At 38.7% G+C, this 18,291-nt stretch overlaps 2 protein-coding genes across 5 annotated transcripts; one reads left to right on the top strand and one right to left on the bottom strand.

The window, feature by feature from the left end:
- Positions 1–73: 73 nt before the first annotated feature.
- LOC113649797 (pentraxin fusion protein-like) lies at positions 74–4,685 on the bottom strand. 4 transcript variants are annotated; one of them, XM_047811044.1, is made up of 6 exons: positions 4,278–4,685; positions 3,865–3,929; positions 3,071–3,165; positions 1,554–1,559; positions 1,184–1,252; positions 74–917 (listed from the first exon to the last, which is right to left on the bottom strand). In XM_047811044.1, exons 5-6 carry the CDS (start codon positions 1,239–1,241, stop codon positions 307–309), a joined length of 669 nt encoding a protein of 222 aa, XP_047667000.1. In that variant the 5' UTR covers positions 1,242–1,252; positions 1,554–1,559; positions 3,071–3,165; positions 3,865–3,929; positions 4,278–4,685; the 3' UTR covers positions 74–306. The 4 variants fall into 4 exon arrangements, with proteins under 4 accessions (XP_047667000.1, XP_047666999.1, XP_047666998.1 ...); XM_047811043.1 differs by having other exon boundaries at positions 3,071–3,162; XM_047811042.1 differs by having other exon boundaries at positions 1,554–1,600; positions 4,278–4,683.
- Positions 4,686–7,402: 2,717 nt separating this feature from the next.
- Positions 7,403–16,557, top strand: LOC113649794 (pentraxin fusion protein-like). Its single transcript, XM_027157770.2, has 3 exons — positions 7,403–7,496; positions 9,611–9,672; positions 15,750–16,557. Exons 2-3 carry the CDS (start codon positions 9,615–9,617, stop codon positions 16,376–16,378), a joined length of 687 nt encoding a protein of 228 aa, XP_027013571.2. The 5' UTR covers positions 7,403–7,496; positions 9,611–9,614; the 3' UTR covers positions 16,379–16,557.
- The last annotated feature ends 1,734 nt before the right edge of the window (positions 16,558–18,291 follow it).

The raw sequence follows: 18,291 nt of genomic DNA, 5'->3' as shown, positions 1-18,291 counted from the left end.
CTGGTGTGGTCATATCAACACAATATTGCCATCATTGCTCAAGATGACTTCTTAAATAAACACAAGCCCAAAATATTTTGTAGGATTTATTCAAAGAATTCCTCCAACAAAACTTTTATGATGCACACATTTAAAGTTAGATATGGAAAAAAAAGGAAAACTAAAAATAAACACAGATAACGGATATTATTCTAAAAATAATTACATGCATTAATTAGTCAGTATTAATAATTACATATATGATTGGAAATGGAAATGAACAAAGAGAAACGTAGAAGCAGATGTCAGACAAAGTGACTTTTAAAGCTAGGCTTCTGGCCCAGACACCTGAACAACATTCCCATTGATTTTATACTCCAGAGAATTCCAGTCCAGGACATTTCCCCTGGGAGCATGACACTGATCCTCATACAGCTGCTTAATCTGACCTGCACCCAGGAAACTGTCCCACATGTGTACATCTGTAATTTCACCCACGAAGCTCTGATTTTTGTCAAAGCTGCCAAGAAGCGAGTCAAGATCCTGTCCAATAATAATAGCTCCACCTGGACTTACACTAAACCCGCGTCTGTAGATTTTCAGCATGGTGCGTTGTCCGTTCACCCAAAACACGGTGACACCGGTTGTCGACTCCCAGGTGAGACACAGGTGAATGGGGACAACAGACAGTGGCGGTAGTTTAAACGTAACACATTCATGACTGCTTCTCAGATAAAGAGCGTATACTCCGTTCTCCTGCCATACATTGAGCTCGTCAGCTTGACTAGTGCGGTAAGCGAACAGGATGGTCTCACGCTTGTTATTGAGTTCAGAAGCAACACGCATGCAAAGAGTGAAAGCCTGTAAATTCAGAGGTTTCTTTGGGGTGAGCTGCACATAGGCCGTGTCAGTCTCCTGAGGGAACAGCAGCACATTACCTAGTAGAGAAAAACACAATACAGTTGTGAATTAGTGATTAACTTATTAGTGATTAATGTGATCATTACAGCTCGTAATGTCCTGGTGATGTACGAAGCTCCTGTAGATTTATTCAAACATTCGTCATCTTCTCATTCATTTATCAGTTTTTTTTATTTTTGAATTATAATTTGCTTTTCATAAAACATTAAAATCTAATATTAATAGATAAAAAAGAAAAGAAAGAAAACATAAAAAAACAAAAAAAATTTAAAAAGCAGCTTACCACAATTGGCTAATGCCAGAGACAGGAGCAACAACAAGGCGATGATTCCTGAATTCATCTTGCTGTGAACTTTCATTAAATACATTGGCAAATAAAAGATATAATTATAGCATAACTAATTTGTGCAACAAACATAAAACTTATACAACATGAGATCTTGTCATATTTCTCTTTTGATACAACACAAAATAATAATAATAATAATAATAATAATAATAATAATAATAATAATAATAATAATGCAGGTGTTTAAATTTTTATTAAAAGATTAGTTCTTTTTTGTACAACACATTAAAACACTGTTGCAGCTGTTTAACTTGTATGTTCAACTCTATGTTCAAGGCAGTAATTTAAACTAACGGGTACTTACCTTTTCCTTTAGAAGAAGAAGATCAGCGTGAGGTGAAAATGCAGCACCTCGAGATCAGCGAGCATTTATATGTTATTTTGCAGGTGTGTCAGCACACAGGTATTTGTTGTTACATATGTCAAAATGTTAGAACTAGTTAGTTAGTGCAGTGAAGGAATGAGAAAAACAAACATATAAGGAGGAGAAATCCATGGAACAAGGATCTATAAGACTTCCAGGGAACTACAAAGGAACACAATAAAATGGTGTATATTTATACAGAGGTGGATGTCAGACTTTTATAAACTATCATTAAACAGATGAACAGTGAGGTGTGTTTACACACCCAGGCTTTACTACTGGCAGCCATGTTGAATAATGACCAAATAAAATTCATCAATAATCCTGGAAGTCATAAAAAACCCAGCTGAATACATTTACATTTACAGCATTTGGCAGAATATCTAAGGTATTGCAGACCTTCTGTTCCTGAGATAAGGAACAGGAATCATATTTACTATAAATATAAGACATGGATTACACAGACCATTGTGTTTTACAAAAACTTTTTTCCAGTATCATTAAATATTATATATATTAATATTAAATATAAATATTAAATATTTTCTCATAAAGACCAAAGCAAGGGAACAGAAACTAGAAAACAAGAAGCAAACCCTAGGTTTTTAATCTACTTCTACTATTTAATCTATGAATACTAACACAAGCCATAATACAATCAATATAACGTGTGCAGAAATACTGGAATGAACACAGTGTTATAGCAGCAGTTACATGAGGTAATGTAAAGTATTGTGCAAAACAGCAAACAACTGAAAAGTGAGACAGAATGTGCAAAGAGCAAAAAACAGTGTGTAAAACATCGTGTAAACAGTTTGATGGATGTATAATGGAAGTGTGTGTATATGGTGTAGGTCTGTGCAGTCCATACAGTTGGTGTGCGTGTGCTTGTTGTGCTCAGTACAGTTCAGTTCAGTTATTGAGTCTGATGGCTTGTGGGAAGCTCTGAGATGTCCTCATGGAGGAATGGAAGAGGACTCCTGTGGCAACCTTTAATGCTCTGGTGAACTCCATGCCCGAGAGGGTTAAGGCAGTGCTGGTAAATAATGGTGGCCACACTGAATATTGACATTTTGGGCCCAATTTGGACATTTTCACTTAGGGGTGTACTTACTTTTGTGTCAATCAGTTTAGACATTAATGGCTGTGTGTTGAGTTATTTTGAGGGGACACCAAATGTACACTGTTATACAAGCTGTACACTCTCTACTTTGCATTGGGGCACAGTGTTATGTCTTCAGTGTTGTCACATGAAAAGATAATATAATAAAATATTTACTAAAATGGGAGGGGTGTACTCTGGAGTGGTGGGACGCTTTACATCCCAGGAAGCTGTCATGTCTGTGTCACCTTCTGGCTCTAGCCTTTTATTTATGATGCAATAGCTAGTCTTGATGGAATCACTGTCTGCACTTTACACATAATTTACATTGTCCATCAAATGATTACAGTCATACCTAACAATTTTTCTCTCTCTCTGTCGAGCTATACATGTCACTCCGGAGCTCCCAGTGTTCCGAGTTCTTGGCCCGATCGTCTCTTCTTTGAGCTGCTTTGAGACAATGTGAATTGTTTAAAAGCGCCAAACAGATAAATTTAATTAAAAATGGAATCAAATTGACAGACACCAAGAGACACTTTTCCTGACTAGCTGATGGACTGACTGACTGATTCAAATGAACGTTCCAGAGAAACACATCCATTCATTTCTCTTACAAATCAATTTATTTCTTAATTAAACAAATTTGTTCATTTAATCATTTCATTGATTCTTTTTTCTTCATTTCTTCATTCTTTTTCTTTTCTTTTCTTATTCTATCGTTCTTTCACATGCAGTGTCACATCTCTTTGTCTTTTCATCACTCAGATCTCTTTCTGGTACCAAGTTCGTCCTGTTTTTGTCAAAACATTATTTCATGTATAAAGCTTCTAAATGGACATATTTGTTTTATTTGCACTGTACCTAATTTTCTGGCCCATAGCTGACAGTTTTTTACTGGGAAATTGATGAAAATGTGCAATAATGTCTTCATTACTTTCACAAAAATAACTGTTTCAAATGGATCTTATGACAAATTGTAGCTTGAAGTTTCTTAAACATTTCTAAACACTAAATGTCCAGTGTGTGACATTTAGAGTGTAACGACACATTAGAGTGTGAATGGTGTAAATGTGAAGCTGCAGTTCTGCTTTTAGTTAGAGACTGTAAATGTTTAGTATATATTTAAAGATATGAACAGAACAAACTTACCATCATCTGGTCCTGAACAACCTCTGAGTGTCGAACCAGAGATGGTTCTGTGGTCTGATCATACACTGGGTATAAACACAATAAACATAATACTGTAATATTGTAATAAATAAACACAACATCATCTATAACTGAAGTGTTGAATTATTAATGATGTAAATATATAAATTATTCATTCAAACAGAATAAAGACTTTAGTGATGTTCAGTATGTACATGTGCACTGTGGCCTAATGATTAATGACACACATTTTATTCACATTTATAAACCATGTACATGAACACAGACTGTGATGTCACAATCCGGCTAACAGCTACTAGCTCAGGAGGAACTGAACAAATCTACTGAATTCATGTTTTCATAAAGGAGACTGAGCTCTGCAAGTTTACACCAGAACTGAGATATAGTTGTACCTTCGGTGGTGGGCTTCATTTTTGCTGTATTTTTTTTTTTATCATCCCCTTTAGCGTAACAATAATAGCCGACTGTTGCAGCTGTAGCTCCGGCGGCTAACAGCAGGTAGCGCCGTGGAATTTCCTTAATGCGATTACTCATTTTTAAGAGTAACTACAACAAAAACACTTTACTCTCTCGACATACAAAAGCTTTCTGAAAGCTCCGCATTCTTTTTTTTACTACTTGGTGTCAGTTCTGTTCGCTTCTAAATCTGTTCTAGATCTGTGACTTCACAGGCGTCACTTGGCAACCGGAGAAAAACACGTGCGAACACGTGATACAGTAAAAAAAAAAAAAACACCTCACTAAAAAAAATCACAGTTTCTCATTAAATACACTATATTGAGCTGAATGAATGAATAAATTGACTCTTTAACTCTGAGTACCTTAAAAACCACAACACACTCCTGCTGTATGTGCACACACTTTGGTGATCTGATTCTGATTCTGAACGTTGTGTCATTAAGTGAGTCATTCGTCTCAAGTCAACACTTTCACTGTTTTTTCAGCTCCTTTCTGTGCTTGTGCTCTTCTTTAAGCCGCCTTCAGGTTCAGGAGCGATATTAGGATGTGCAGTTTCATCCTACACGCCTCAGTCTACACGTCATTTTAGTGATGATATCAAAAGCTAGTCAATATTCTACACAGTAAAACCTCCATATGAACCTGCAGCTTTCTGTTTGTCTCCAGGTCTCATTACTGAAGAGAACAAAGCTTCTGCTGGAAACGACAGCAGATACAATAGTTAAGAACAAACATTCACATGAAGTCTGTATAGAGAGCCGTATGTCTGACCAAACCACATCAGTTCAAACACCATTGTAGAATAAAGTCATACAAGACAATACCTTAAACTGGTTACAACACATACAGTGTATGACTGCAGGAGGGAAGAACACTGTAAGAGGGTGCACATACTTATGATCCTTCCTCAGCATGTGGCTATCCTACTGGAATACAGTGTGACAAATAACCAATGAACACACTCACACTCAGAATGGAGCTGGTTTTAAATACAGAAATGTTTAAATGTTTGGTTCTTTGTTCAAAATGATGTGTGACATGACGTCTCATTACTGAGAGTATCTGCACACACGTGTTTCAAGGCCTGCTGTTAAAAGTAAAGCCTTCTGTGTATTCGTGTGATCTGCACGTGCAGTGTTTTATAGCTTGCTGTCAAATTCCATGGCGAAAGAAAGCTTCAGTTCTATATAATCACAGCCTGAGAAGTTGCAGGAAGTATGACCACATACAGAAGTGTTAACCGTGAGGTTAGAAAAGAAAAGACATTAGCAGCACACACAGAGTCGGTTGGTGAGATATGTTTGGGAAACCGAGAAGTATTTATGGAATAAGATGGTAGCCATCTAAAAGGCACAAAGCCAACCAAACCTGACAGCCAAATTTGGCCACAGTAAAAAAGTATAAAAGCCTGCCTTGAATCACATTGAGTGTGCATTCTATTGTAAGCAGCCTTAGTGCATGTTATACTTTAGGTGCAGCATAGAACAAATGCAAGTTTACACTTGGAGAGTGTTTCTTGGTTTGTTATAATCTTTGCATCTTAACACCTTTTACTTATTCTAGTACTGTTTGATTATTTGAAGGAAGTTTTTATTTGTAATCGTTTTCTTTTTATTTTACATATATTACACACACCTATTTGTATTACACTACTTTTAATAAAAACAAGGCCTCCCATTGTGAGGATCCTGAAAAGACAAAAAGGTCTAAGTCTGCCTCCTTCATTTAAAGATTCAAACAATAGTTTAAGTAGAAGACCTTGGAGAGGATCCTTTGTTAGAAGACCGAGGGGACTTCGAAGGACACCTGCGTTCAAGGTAAGACCAACTTTTAATAGTTGATCTTGTGTTTCCAACACGACCTCGTGTAAATTAAGATACACTCAGTGGGGGCGCGTAAGGTTTCCTACGCAATCCGAAAACATGTGTCGCTAAGGGGCAAGTATATATATATATGAAAGTGAAAGTGACATACGGCTAAGTATGGTGAGCCATACTCATAATTTGTTCTCTGCATTTGACCCATCCAAAGTGTACACACACACACACACACCGTGAACATACTGTTGTATTTAACCCTGTAACACAGGACGTTCATTTAGGTGTTGATATTACTGTGGCTTAGTAATTAACCTCATGACTGTCACAACATTTCAGTTTAAAATGCTATACAAATCTGCCAAGCTGCGTTGAGACAATGTCCATTGTTATGAGTGCTATACAAATTAAATTTTGTGCCAAACTTATATAAATAACTCAGCTTTTTTTTTCCCCTGTGACTGATTGTAATATTTGATGTAGGTCCAATAAGGGATGAATTTTATTCAATATGCAGGTAAGAATACTGGGGAGGATGAAATGATATCAACCTTCACACACTTAAAATAGAGCTGAAATGATTTACATTGTGAAAAAGAACAAATCAAAACAAATAAAAAATAACAACCATTGGAGAAGTAAAATAATCAAAATTTTAATAATGTGACTGAAATTGAAGGTTAAATTTCAAATTTCATTTATTTTTATAGCACTTTTAACAATTCACATGGTCTCAAAGCAGATTTACAAAAGTATAATAAAGAGAAGAGAGAAAACAGAAAATAAATCTATAATAATAATAATAATAATAAAAGTAAAAATAAATAAATAATAAATACAATTAAAGTTTAAAATAAATGTTAAAATATTTATTTAAAATGTATATAATTCTAATCATTATAATAATGTAAAAATAAACATTGAATAATCTGAAATTTTGATTAGTCTGAGATTTGAAATATGTTTAATTATTATTTATCATTATTAATTAATTTATTATAAATTCACACCCTTATTTCTGCTGATTTAGGACAATGTTTAGTTCTGAACCAGACACTTAATGTCAGTTTAACGTCTTTTAACTGAAGATGATTATTTCTGGTTCTTTCTGCAAGTGGAACCAAATGTATTATCATGTTTGATTTGACATTTAGAAACACTTCACAAATCTGTGTTTCATAATCAGCCTTTTAGACTTTAAACCCTGGTGAAATATGACACAAGCTCACAGCAGCTGATGATCTGATATCTACCCACCCCAGATAGATGTAGTTATCTCTGGACCTTCACATCACATGCTGTGTTTCTCTTATGCAGCAGGTGTTGCACAAGAAAGTAAGTATTTGTTCAATTTGGGATTCTGTTATTGTAGCATAACAACCTGGTTAATGCTGGTGTTGTATCGTAAGATTCATTTCTGTCACAGGAGACTGCAGTGTTAAGATTATTGCTTCAGTAATGACAATAAAACCAAATCAGATTAGAGGCTACGTTGGTAAACTTTACAGTAAAATACTGATAGCTGTGTTTCCAGTCACTTATATTGTCACAGGAATACTGCTGTAATCAGTGTCTACAGTCCATGGTGTAATTAGCAAATATCCTACATTAACATTATATAACATTAACACTGTGCTGTTTTATTGTATTAAACTTCGTCTTTATTAAACTGTGTTCTATAGCAATACACTGTATTTTTATAATGAATGCTCTAATTACTGATTTCCATACAGTACTGTACTTATAGATTCAGTTACTGGTCAGTAAATAATATTAAATAATATTAAATTTTGTATTTAGTTATTTATAAGAAAAGAAATATGTGGTAGCCTAGTGGTTAAGGTGCCGGACTACCAATCAGAAGGTTGTGAGTTTGATTCCCACCTCCACCAGGCTGCCACTGCTGGGCCCCTGAGCAAAGACCTTAACCCTCAGTTGCTTAGTTGCATAAAAATGAGATAAGGGGGTCTGCTAAATATTGTAAATGTAAATGTATTAATAATGTATAACAACATACTCTCGTATGAATTTTAAACCTTTTGTCGTTATTTTATTTTTGAAATAAAAAACTTTTAAAGTGTAATTAACTGTAACAGTTAACAATGCAGTAATCTTAGCAAATGTGGACAGACAGACAGACCAACAGCTGAACTGAGAATGGAGTTTTTCAGAAATATATTTTAAAATGTCAGAAAAACTGAAGGACCCAGAAACATTCATTCATTCATTCATTCATTTTCTACCGCTTTATCCGAACTACCTCGGGTCACGGGGAGCCTGTGCCTATCTCAGGCGTCATCGGGCATCAAGGCAGGATACACCCTGGACGGAGTGCCAACCCATCGCAGGGCGGATCCAGAAACATAATATTTTAAAATGTTTATTTCAGTGATCTAATTTAGCACAATGGTCTAATGTTATCACTGGATGGTCAGCAGATTATAAGATAAGATAAGATAAGTTAAGTTTAGATAAGATAAGATAAGATAAGATAAGATAAGATAAGATAAGATAAGATAAGATATACCTTTATTCGTTCCACAATGGGGAAATTTCACTGTTACTGCAGCCAAGAGTAATAAAATGTAAATATATAAAAAGAATAGAAACATAATATAATATACAGTATATACAAAACAAAATGTATAAAAAGATGGTAATATTGCATGTTTTTCAAAATATTGCACATTTAATACTTTATACTTTGTTATTTAGAATAAAATATAGCCTAAAAAACTACAAAAAAAAAATTCCCAAAATCTTTTCCAAAGAAGGATATATGAAGGTTATGTGGCAACTTTTAACACACGATGAGAAATGTCAATGTTATTGAGTGAAGAGTTGAATGAACTGTTTACACTAGTGACAAATTGTGAAATGTTTACTGTTCTGAGTTAACATTTGTGGGCAAACAACATCTACCAAAAAACTACTGTGTTACCAGATTAATACTAAGACATACAACTTCAGACTAAAACTCAGAGTTTTGTTCATTAAAGTTTGATTGCAATACATCTTCTCCCATCATCACAGTAAACCCTGCACAGATGTTCACATGAATCTGATAGATAGAGAAACTTTGAGAGGTGAAAATGACTGCGACAAACCTGAGTCTGAAACCTGAGTCTGAAGCACAGGCTTAATGTGGGACAGTATGTGTATTCATTAAGAAAATGTAAATATCTGCAGCAATGTGTGTGTGTGTGTGTGTGTGTCTCTGTGTGTGTGTGTGTGTGTCTGTGTGTGTGTGTGTGTGTGTGTGTGTGTGTGTGTCTGTGTGTCTGTGTCTGTGTGTCTCTCTCTGTGTGTGTGTGTGTGTGTGTGTGTGTGTGTGTGTGTGTGTGTGTGTGTGTGTGTGTGTGTGTGTCCATGTGTGTGTGTGAATGAAGATATAACGATTTGTAATACTTTTTTATGTATTTATTATTGATTTAATTTCTGCCACACAGTAAGATGAAGACTGTGTTTGTGGTGCTGTTGCTTCTTCCGGCTCTGAATTCAGCTCTAAAACGTAAGTTTTTATTAACGTTCTTTCTTAAAATGTCTCTGATTTGTTTTCATAAGAATGTTGTTGGTTGCTGTAGAACATTAAAGGTGGTAACTTACAATTACCTGGTTGTGTTACGAGGCAGAACTTTTAATAATATGTCATGTGAATGTGCTCAGAATGAATCATATTCAAAAGTTCTTCTTATACAGAAGTCATCAATTAAATAAATCTGATTAACACCAAATAAAGAGCAGCTGGTTTTGTACCAGGTTCTTCACGTCTTGGATCTCAAAGAGTTTATAAATGTATAGGATCTTAATTATTGAAAGGCATTGATTAGGAGAGAGGGATAAATGAATTTCAATAATATCAGCTGTATCATGGAACCATATCCATTGATATTGTTTAGTCTTGTTTAAATATTTTCTTTCTACAATTTAAACTTGGGCTTTTTATGAGTGAATTTTAAACCTTTTCTCCAGAAAAAAGTCCAAACCTGCCAACCATGTGACAAAATGTGTTTTATTCTGATGAGACCAGATAAACATAATGGTGTAAGGAACCCTCAGAGGCAGAAGGTGTAGAGTTTATTCAAACACACAAAGCATATAATCTCTACACAATACATGTATGGTCATGCAGGAAGGAATTAGTGTTGGGTCAGAACTCAGAGTTTACCATGACCCATTAGTTCCTCAGGAGCTTTTGGTTGCAGTATTATAAACTGTTGTAGACAAATGACATTTTTTACATTTACAATATTCAATTCAATTCAAATTCCTGGGATGTAAAGCGTCCCACCACTCCACAGTCTGTAAACCTGAGTGACTTGTGAGGGTGGTAAGGAGGCAACATCCAGACATCCCAGTTCACCAAACACTCTATGACCATGAACCCTCCAGATCTGCTCCTTTACCTAAGAAAAGCTATTCATAAAAAGCAAATAAACAAATGGCCACCAGAAACGCTGTTGAATGGTCGCCAAGGTACAGGACACACCAGGGTGACAAAACAAAGGTGAGCAATGACACTCCTCGAGAACCTGGGAGCGTAGGTTATTGGGAACAAAAAGTCTTTGCAGGACAATTGCTGTGAATGGCTTGCCCAGATGTGGCCTGTCGGACCCTCCTTTAGATGTCCAGTTGAAAAATCCGGACGATTACCGATGTAGGACTTATTTGGTGGTATAATCCTCCTCTTCTGGGGAGTGTAAGCGTGAAAGGGCATCTGGTATACCGTTCTTGGATCCTGGGCAATAAGGCAGGGTGAAGTTAAAACGGCCAAAGAAGAGGCCCCAGCGAGATTGGCGTGCGTTCAAGCGTTTGGCTGTTCTGAGATATTCCAAGTTGCGGTGGTAAGTCCAAACAATGAAAGTTTGATTAGCCCCCTCCAACCAGTGACACCACTCCTCAAGGGCGAGTTTCACAGCCAGAAGCTCCAGGTCCCCAATGGCATAGTTCCGTTCTGCCGGGGTGAGACGGCAAGAGAAGAAGGCACAAGGGTGCACCCGATTGTCCTTGGATGACCTCTGAGAGAGAACGGCTCCAACTCCCTGATTATATGCATCCACTTCAATGATAAACTGGAAGGCTGGATCAGGTAGAGTCAATAGGTGAAGGTGAGGTGAAGAGCTCCTTGAGCCTATTAAAGGCCAGCTCGGCCTGTGAGCTCCAATTGAAGGTCTGAAGAGTGGAGGTGAGCCGATGAAGGGGAGTGGCTACTGCACTAAAGCCCCGTATAAACCGCCGGTAAAAGTTGGCAAACCTTAAGAATCTTTGAAGCTCCTTGCATGACCTAGGATGTGGCCAATCCTTGACCGCCATAATATGACCCGGATCCATCTGGATGCTGCCTACTGAAAGGACAAACCCCAGGAAGGTGGTCTGGGTGACATGAAACTCGCACTTCAAAAGCTGAAGACATAAGAGGCAGTGGGTAACGGTTCTTTATAGTTATGGCATTAAGTGCCCGATAGTCAATGCATGGTCTTAGTAAACCATCATTCTTACTGACAAAAATGAAACGGGCACTAGCCAGGGAGGAGGACGAACGAATAAGACCGGCAGCCAATGATTCCTGAATGTACGCAGTCATGGCTTCCCTCTCTGGCCCGGTGAGGCTGAATAGACGACCATGAGGAGGAGAAGTCCCAGGAAGGAGATCAATGGCGCAATTGAATGGTCGGTGGGGGGGTAAAGAGGAGGCCTGCACTTTACTGAAAACCCTCTTGAGGTCATGGTAAACTGATGGCACTGAGCTGAGGTCCGGAGAATCATTGGGATCAGAGGAGGAACTGGGTGCAGGAGGCCGGAGACAATGAGATTGACAATGGGTACCCCACTTGAGGACACACCCACTGCTCCAGTCCAGATGAGGGTTGTGTTGGCAAAGCCAAGGGAAGCCCAACATGATAGGTGTCTGAGGGGAAGCAATGACCAGAAATTACAGCCTGTCATGATGATGCTCTGCTATGGTAACTTGGAGCAGCTTGGTGCAATGAGTGGCCTGATGGAGGATATGACCATCCAGGGCTCGAAAGTCAAGTGCACATGGCAAACGTTCAGTCTCAATGCCTAGTTGATGTACCAGTTCACGGTCCATGAATTGTGAGTCAGTTCCTGAATCCAAAAAGGCCGCCAAGCGTGATCTGAAGCTTGAGAAGAGGCTTGGAAGGAACTGAAAGCTGTCGGCTCACCACTGCCCCCTTGCTCAATGGCGAGCCCGACCTTTTGCCAGACAAGAGAAGGCCATGTGCCCAGCCTGCCCACAGTATAGGCATCGTCCGTTGACCATGCGTCACTCCTTCTCACTGGCTGGAATATGCCACCGACCGATCTCCATGGGTATGGCAGAGGGTTGTGGGGATGGTGGCGGAGGAGAAAAGCTGGGACGAGGGGTATTTCTCCAGACACATTGAGGAGTTCTCTCAGCCCTTCCATCCAATCCATGGGGTAGCTCCCGAGCAGCGAGTTCGTTCTTAAGCTCAGGAGAGAGACCTCGATAGAAGGCATCATAGAGGGCCGTCGGGTTCCATCCGCTATCAGCCACCGCTGTGCAGAAACCAACCGCATACTCTGCCATTGAACAGCCTCCCTGTACAGTCTCAAACAGTGCCCGGGCCGTGTCTAGCTAGTGTCTAGTGTCGTAGTTCTGAGGGGAGAGCTTACACTGCGGAGCAGATGGGGGGCGACTGTGGTTCCCATTTGGCAGTGGCCCACAACTTTGCCTTGCCAGACAGGAGGGAGATAATGTAGGCCACTCTGGAGCACTCAGAGGAAAAAGCGCTCAAAGATGACAGCACATTGCATGAGGAAGGCTCGGCACAATCCTCGTTCACCACTGAAGCGTTCTGGGGGTAGCAGATGTGGCTCTCGGACCGGGGGCATGACTAGAGGAGTTTCGGGCGGAGTGGGAGCTGGGGCAGCAGGACTGGAGAGAGAGCCAACGCGCCAAATGAGTTCATGAGTGGCTTTGGTGAGATCCTATAACTGCTTTTCATGAGCTGCAGAAGATTGCAATAGGTTTGAGAGAATGGTAGGCAAGTCTGGTGCTTCTGCTGAGTCCATGATTGGCCAGATTGTACTGTCAGGGTGCAGGGTGGAATGGACCCAAAAATGCAGAAAGCAAAAGACTTCCAGTCAAATAGTTTAATTAGGGGAATGTTCGGTAAAAATAGCAGGAACATACAAGACTGAATAAATCAGTCACAGGGCTAACAGAAATAACAGGTCAAAACAAAATGCTCCTCGACAAGATAATATGATGATAGGGCTCCACAAACAAAAAAACAGACCTGACAGAAAAATCAAGAAGGGTGAGTCCAGGAAACAGTAAAAATGTCAAGGATAAACAAATGAATAATTCAACAAAGACTTTTGGTCCTCCGAAGCAAAGAAACAAATATAATCCATCCAATATATTCAAACCTTGAGCTGAAAAAGTCTGCAAAAAGGAAAATCCACGGTTTGGAACACACCCGGCCGAAATCCAACACGGAAAGCTGTCAAAAACAAAACTGAAACTTACTGGTCGAAAAAGGCATGCACAAGCGGTAACATGATTACATGAAGAGACAATCTGGCAAAGAGTGTCCACAGTCAGCGTGCTTAAATAGTCTGGTGGAGTATAAAGTGGTATTAACCCGGAAGTGCCACAGCCAAGATGGCTGCCGACCCGAAAGTGGCTGTTTCACACCCAAGTGAGCCGCAGAATATGACAAATCCAACCTAGAGGTAACAAGTGCATGAACTAGTGTTTCTGCATCATTTAATTACATCAGATTTCATCATACTACCTCCATCATACTAACAGGAGGAAGCATCCACTGTCTATTCACACAATCTTCAATGTTATTAAGCTGGTGACTCACATCTGACTGAGCTGAAACATATAGCTGTGTGTCATCAGCATAACAGTGGAAGCCAATACCATGATTACGAATAATTGCACCAAGGGTTAGCATATATAGGGATAACAGAACCTTGCAGAACACAAAACTTTACCTTAGTTTGTGTAGAGTGGTCACCATTTAGTGAATAGGGTGGTTTGGTGTGTGAGGTAGTCTTCTACGATAGGTTGGTTGTTCACGGCAGTGACACAGAGTAGAGTGAGGCATGGCTTGGTGGGCAGTCACAGTTGTTCAACAAGGTTTCAGCCAATCAGGTAAACTGTAGCACCGGAATCAATTAGAGCTCTAACACAGGACACTTCATGAGCATAACATAACTGCAACAAAATTGTGAAATTGGGTGTGGAGAAAGACCAAGCCACCTTAGAAATCACGCAAGAGGTTTTCTCTGGGCAGATGGAACAGGTGTGTCCAGATTGGCTGAAATAATAGCATAGCTGAAGCTGACGACGATGCTGTTGTTCCACCTCTTTTATTTGTGTCCACCCCAGCTGCATGGGTTCCCCATGTTCACTGTGGATAGGTTACCATTCCAGTCCATAGCAGTAGGTGGGTAAAGTTCTTCCAAAAACAGAAGAGGGTCAAAACCTGAAAAACACAGTTGAAATAATCCAATAAACAGTAAGTCAAAAATCATAGTCGAAAAGAAAGAAAAAGTCAAAACACGGTCAGAACAATACTATAAACAAATGGCTTGGTATCAACACAGAGGAATAATATTTTGCAGTAACATAACAGTAACATGTGCTTGGCTTAAATACCTGAAAAAACTGGTAGTGGCTAAAACTCGAATGAGGGTTCCCTCTGCTGGTTTGGGGAGGATGTTGCGGGTCTCGCTTTTACAACCACCTTTAGTATATTTTGACATATATTAGTATATTTTGGGAACTACCAGAATTCCTTCAGTTTGTGATCTCAGAGAGCGTGAAGGATTGTAACGTGTTAGAAGACTAGTTAGATACATGGGAGCTAAACCATTAAGAGCCTTGTACGTAAGTAGCAGCAGTTTGTAATCAATTCTAAACTTAACAGGTAGCCAGTGTAGAGATGATAAAATTGGGGTTATATGGTCATACTTTCTTGTCCTGGTACGATATGACAACTCTGCAGCTGCATTTTCATGACCTCTAGACTGGACTATTGTAATGCATTACATGAACTAGCTTCTTAGCATCAGATACAGACAGGATGTTTCTCAGCTTGGCAATATTTCTAAGGTGGAAGAAGGCTGTTTTTGTAATATGGGTGATATGATTTTAAAGACAAGTTGCTGTCTAATAAAGACCCAGGTCTTTCACTCTCGAGCTAGTAGTAACAGTACATCACTCTAAATAAAAGTTACATTGTAAGAACTTCTGTGTACCGGTTTTTGGACCAATAAGTAATGTTTCTGTGTTTTAAGAATTTAAAAATAGGTCAAATTGGCCTGAAGCATGTGCTATGATGGGGCCTGAAACCTGACTGAAACTCTTCAAAGATATTGTTCTCCAGTAAGATGGAGCTCAGTTGAACAGACACAACCTTTTCTAATATTTTAGACATAAACTAAATAGCTGTGAAATAGGTCTGTAATTTTATAGTTCATTAGGATCTAAATTAGGTTTCTTAATGAGGGACCTAATAACTGCCAACTTGAAGGAAAAGGATTTAATATTTAAATAATATTTTCATGTCTCCCCCTTCAACACAGGTAAGGTGCTGCTGTTCCCTCAGGAGACTGACACGGCCTATGTGCAGCTCACTTCAGAGAAACCTCTGAATTTAGAGGCCTTCACTCTTTGCATGCGTGTGGCCTCTGAACTCAATAACAACCGTGAGACCATCCTGTTTGCTTACCGCACTAGTGAAGCTGATGAGCTCAACGTGTGGCAGGAGAAAGGAGTATACTCTCTTTACCTGAGAAGCAGTAGTGAAGGTGTTATTTTTAAACTACCACCGTTGTCTGTTGTCCCCATTCACCTGTGTGTCACCTGGGAGTCGGGAACCGGAGTCACCACGTTTTGGGTGAACGGACGACGCACCATGCTGAAAATCTACAGACGCGGGTTTAGTGTAAGTCCAGGTGGAGCTATTATTCTTGGACAGGATCCTGACTCGTTTCTGGGCAGCTTTGACAAAAATCAGAGCTTTGTGGGTGAAATTACAGACCTACACATGTGGGACAGTGTCCTGGGTGAAGGTCAGATTAAGCAGCTGTATGAGTATCAAGACCTGGGTGTACGTGGGAATGTGCTGGACTGGAATTCTCTCAAGTATAATATCTCTGGGAACGTTGTTGAGGTGTCTGAGGTAGACACCGAGATAAATACATGTACATGATATAGCTTCTGATTTGATCTTATTTGATATAATTGAGCATGTGATTGAGTATCTAATTATTATTATTACTGACTAATCAGTGTCTGTAAGTAATGTCCATCTTATCTGAAAGGAGAAACTCTGAAACTGAATAAATAAAAGAATTGTAAAATAAAAAGCATCTGAGAGAAAATACTGAAGGTTGAGAGTCTGAAGGTTCAGTTTACTTCACCTCGTTATTTTTTCTCCACACATCAAATACACAATATCACTGGTTTATCCTCAGAGTAGTGAAGCACTTGATCTGTTGAAGTGTTTTTGCTGCAAACAGTAACCACGCTGAGAGGAAGTTTGAACATTGAGCACTTGGTGCCCTCTGGTGAGCACAAAGCCATGTGGAAAAGTTAAAAATACACCAAGTATGGAGTGAATGAGCTCAAACACACACAATCACACACACACAGTCACTCACACACACACACACACACACACACACACACACACACACACACAATCACACACACACACAATCACACACACACAATCACTCACACACAACCACACAAACACAAACACACACACAGTGTAACATCTTATTAAAGGTGGACCCCGTATGAAGAAAAACAAACCTTTCCAGTTGAGAAAGGCTGACTGTGAAGTTTATTCTGTTAGTTTCTCTGTTGAATTTTGTTATAAAGTTGTCACATTTTTTATAAAGCTACACTGAGTACGTGTAGAGATCTGCTGTAACAAGATAATCCTACCACTAGAAACCAGACAGTCTATTTTCTCAGTCCTGGAGCCTTAGTTTCTTGTTAACTAAGTTTATAAATGGATTTAAAACCTAAAACCTGTTGGAGAATCTCACTCTTGCTACGTGACCTCACCATCATGTGGTCAGCATGCATCATATTGAACCTTCATCACAGACACAAACTCCAGGGGAGTTTTCTTTTAATCAGATGACTTTAGGTATCAAGAAGAAAATAGTCACCCAAAGTCATAATACTTAATAAAAGACATTAATACCTTGGTGAAACTGAGCTAAAACGTGGACGTAATAAATAAGTGTGTTCTGCAGATCAAAGTTCCACTCAATTATTCAGATTATTCTTTATATTGTTACTGAATTGGTACTTGGTTGGACTTGAACCTCTTGAATATTTAAATTCTTCAGCTCCTGTGATTTGCATAAACATTATTCTCTGGTTTCACTTTTCACTCTGGTGAATCTATACAGATCAACTACACAACATTTAAACATTCATTTAAAATGCTGATTCTCTGGACCCCGTTTTACCTGAACACTAATTTTTACTTTTACATAATTTTTTTCTTTTAAGAACTTTTACCTTTAAAAAAAATTCATGATGTTTCTTTAAGAAAGATCTCTAATAAAATCCAGTTCTTCCAGGAGCAGATTTATTTACTGAGATGAGGTGGAAATCTGTGCAGTTCTGAGGAACGTCTTTTAGAGTCTTGATGCAGATGTCGATAGTTTCACCAGAAGCATGAGGGAGATTTAAAAATGTAACTTTCTTTGCATTTTTATTTTACATAGGATTTTAACCTACACTGTGCCGACAAATTCATAGGAACAAAATAAGACGTTCCACACACACATTCTGTTTGCACAGCCAGTAAAATTAAAATTAACTGAAAAACTGTGTAGTGTTTAATCAGGTGAGTGCTTACATACAACAAAAAAAATCATTCATTCTTGTAAACTCTATATTTCTGTTGCTGACTGATTTTTTCTGAACAGTGCAGGAGGTCATTCGCTCAGTGAGCATTCTTTTTGAAAAATGGACACATGGACAAGCTACACGAGGAAAACATTTTAGAAAAAAGTCAGAGAAGAACTTGACCAACACGAAGAGGAGATCGAGAGTCAGAGACTAAAGCTGAAAAAGAAAGAAAGATTAAGAGAATGA

This window comes from Tachysurus fulvidraco, chromosome 3, assembly GCF_022655615.1.
Source record: "Tachysurus fulvidraco isolate hzauxx_2018 chromosome 3, HZAU_PFXX_2.0, whole genome shotgun sequence".
NCBI lineage: Eukaryota > Metazoa > Chordata > Actinopteri > Siluriformes > Bagridae > Tachysurus > Tachysurus fulvidraco.
Note: the sequence above shows the minus strand (reverse complement) of the source record. Positions and strands in the feature narration are given on the sequence as shown.

What these genes read in the sequence shown, in the direction of transcription:
- LOC113649794 (XM_027157770.2), top strand. Translation starts at nt 9,615, where the DNA reads ATGAAGACTGTGTTTGTGGTGCTGTTGCTTCTTCCGGCTCTGAATTCA. An exon ending in TCTGAATTCAGCTCTAAAAC is followed by an intron (nt 9,673 to 15,749) that starts GTAAGTTTTTAT and finishes CCTTCAACACAG; the next exon opens with GTAAGGTGCTGCTGTTCCCT.
- LOC113649797 (XM_047811044.1), bottom strand. Translation starts at nt 1,241, where the DNA reads ATGAATTCAGGAATCATCGCCTTGTTGTTGCTCCTGTCTCTGGCATTA. An exon ending in TCTGGCATTAGCCAATTGTG is followed by an intron (nt 918 to 1,183) that starts GTAAGCTGCTTT and finishes TTTCTCTACTAG; the next exon opens with GTAATGTGCTGCTGTTCCCT.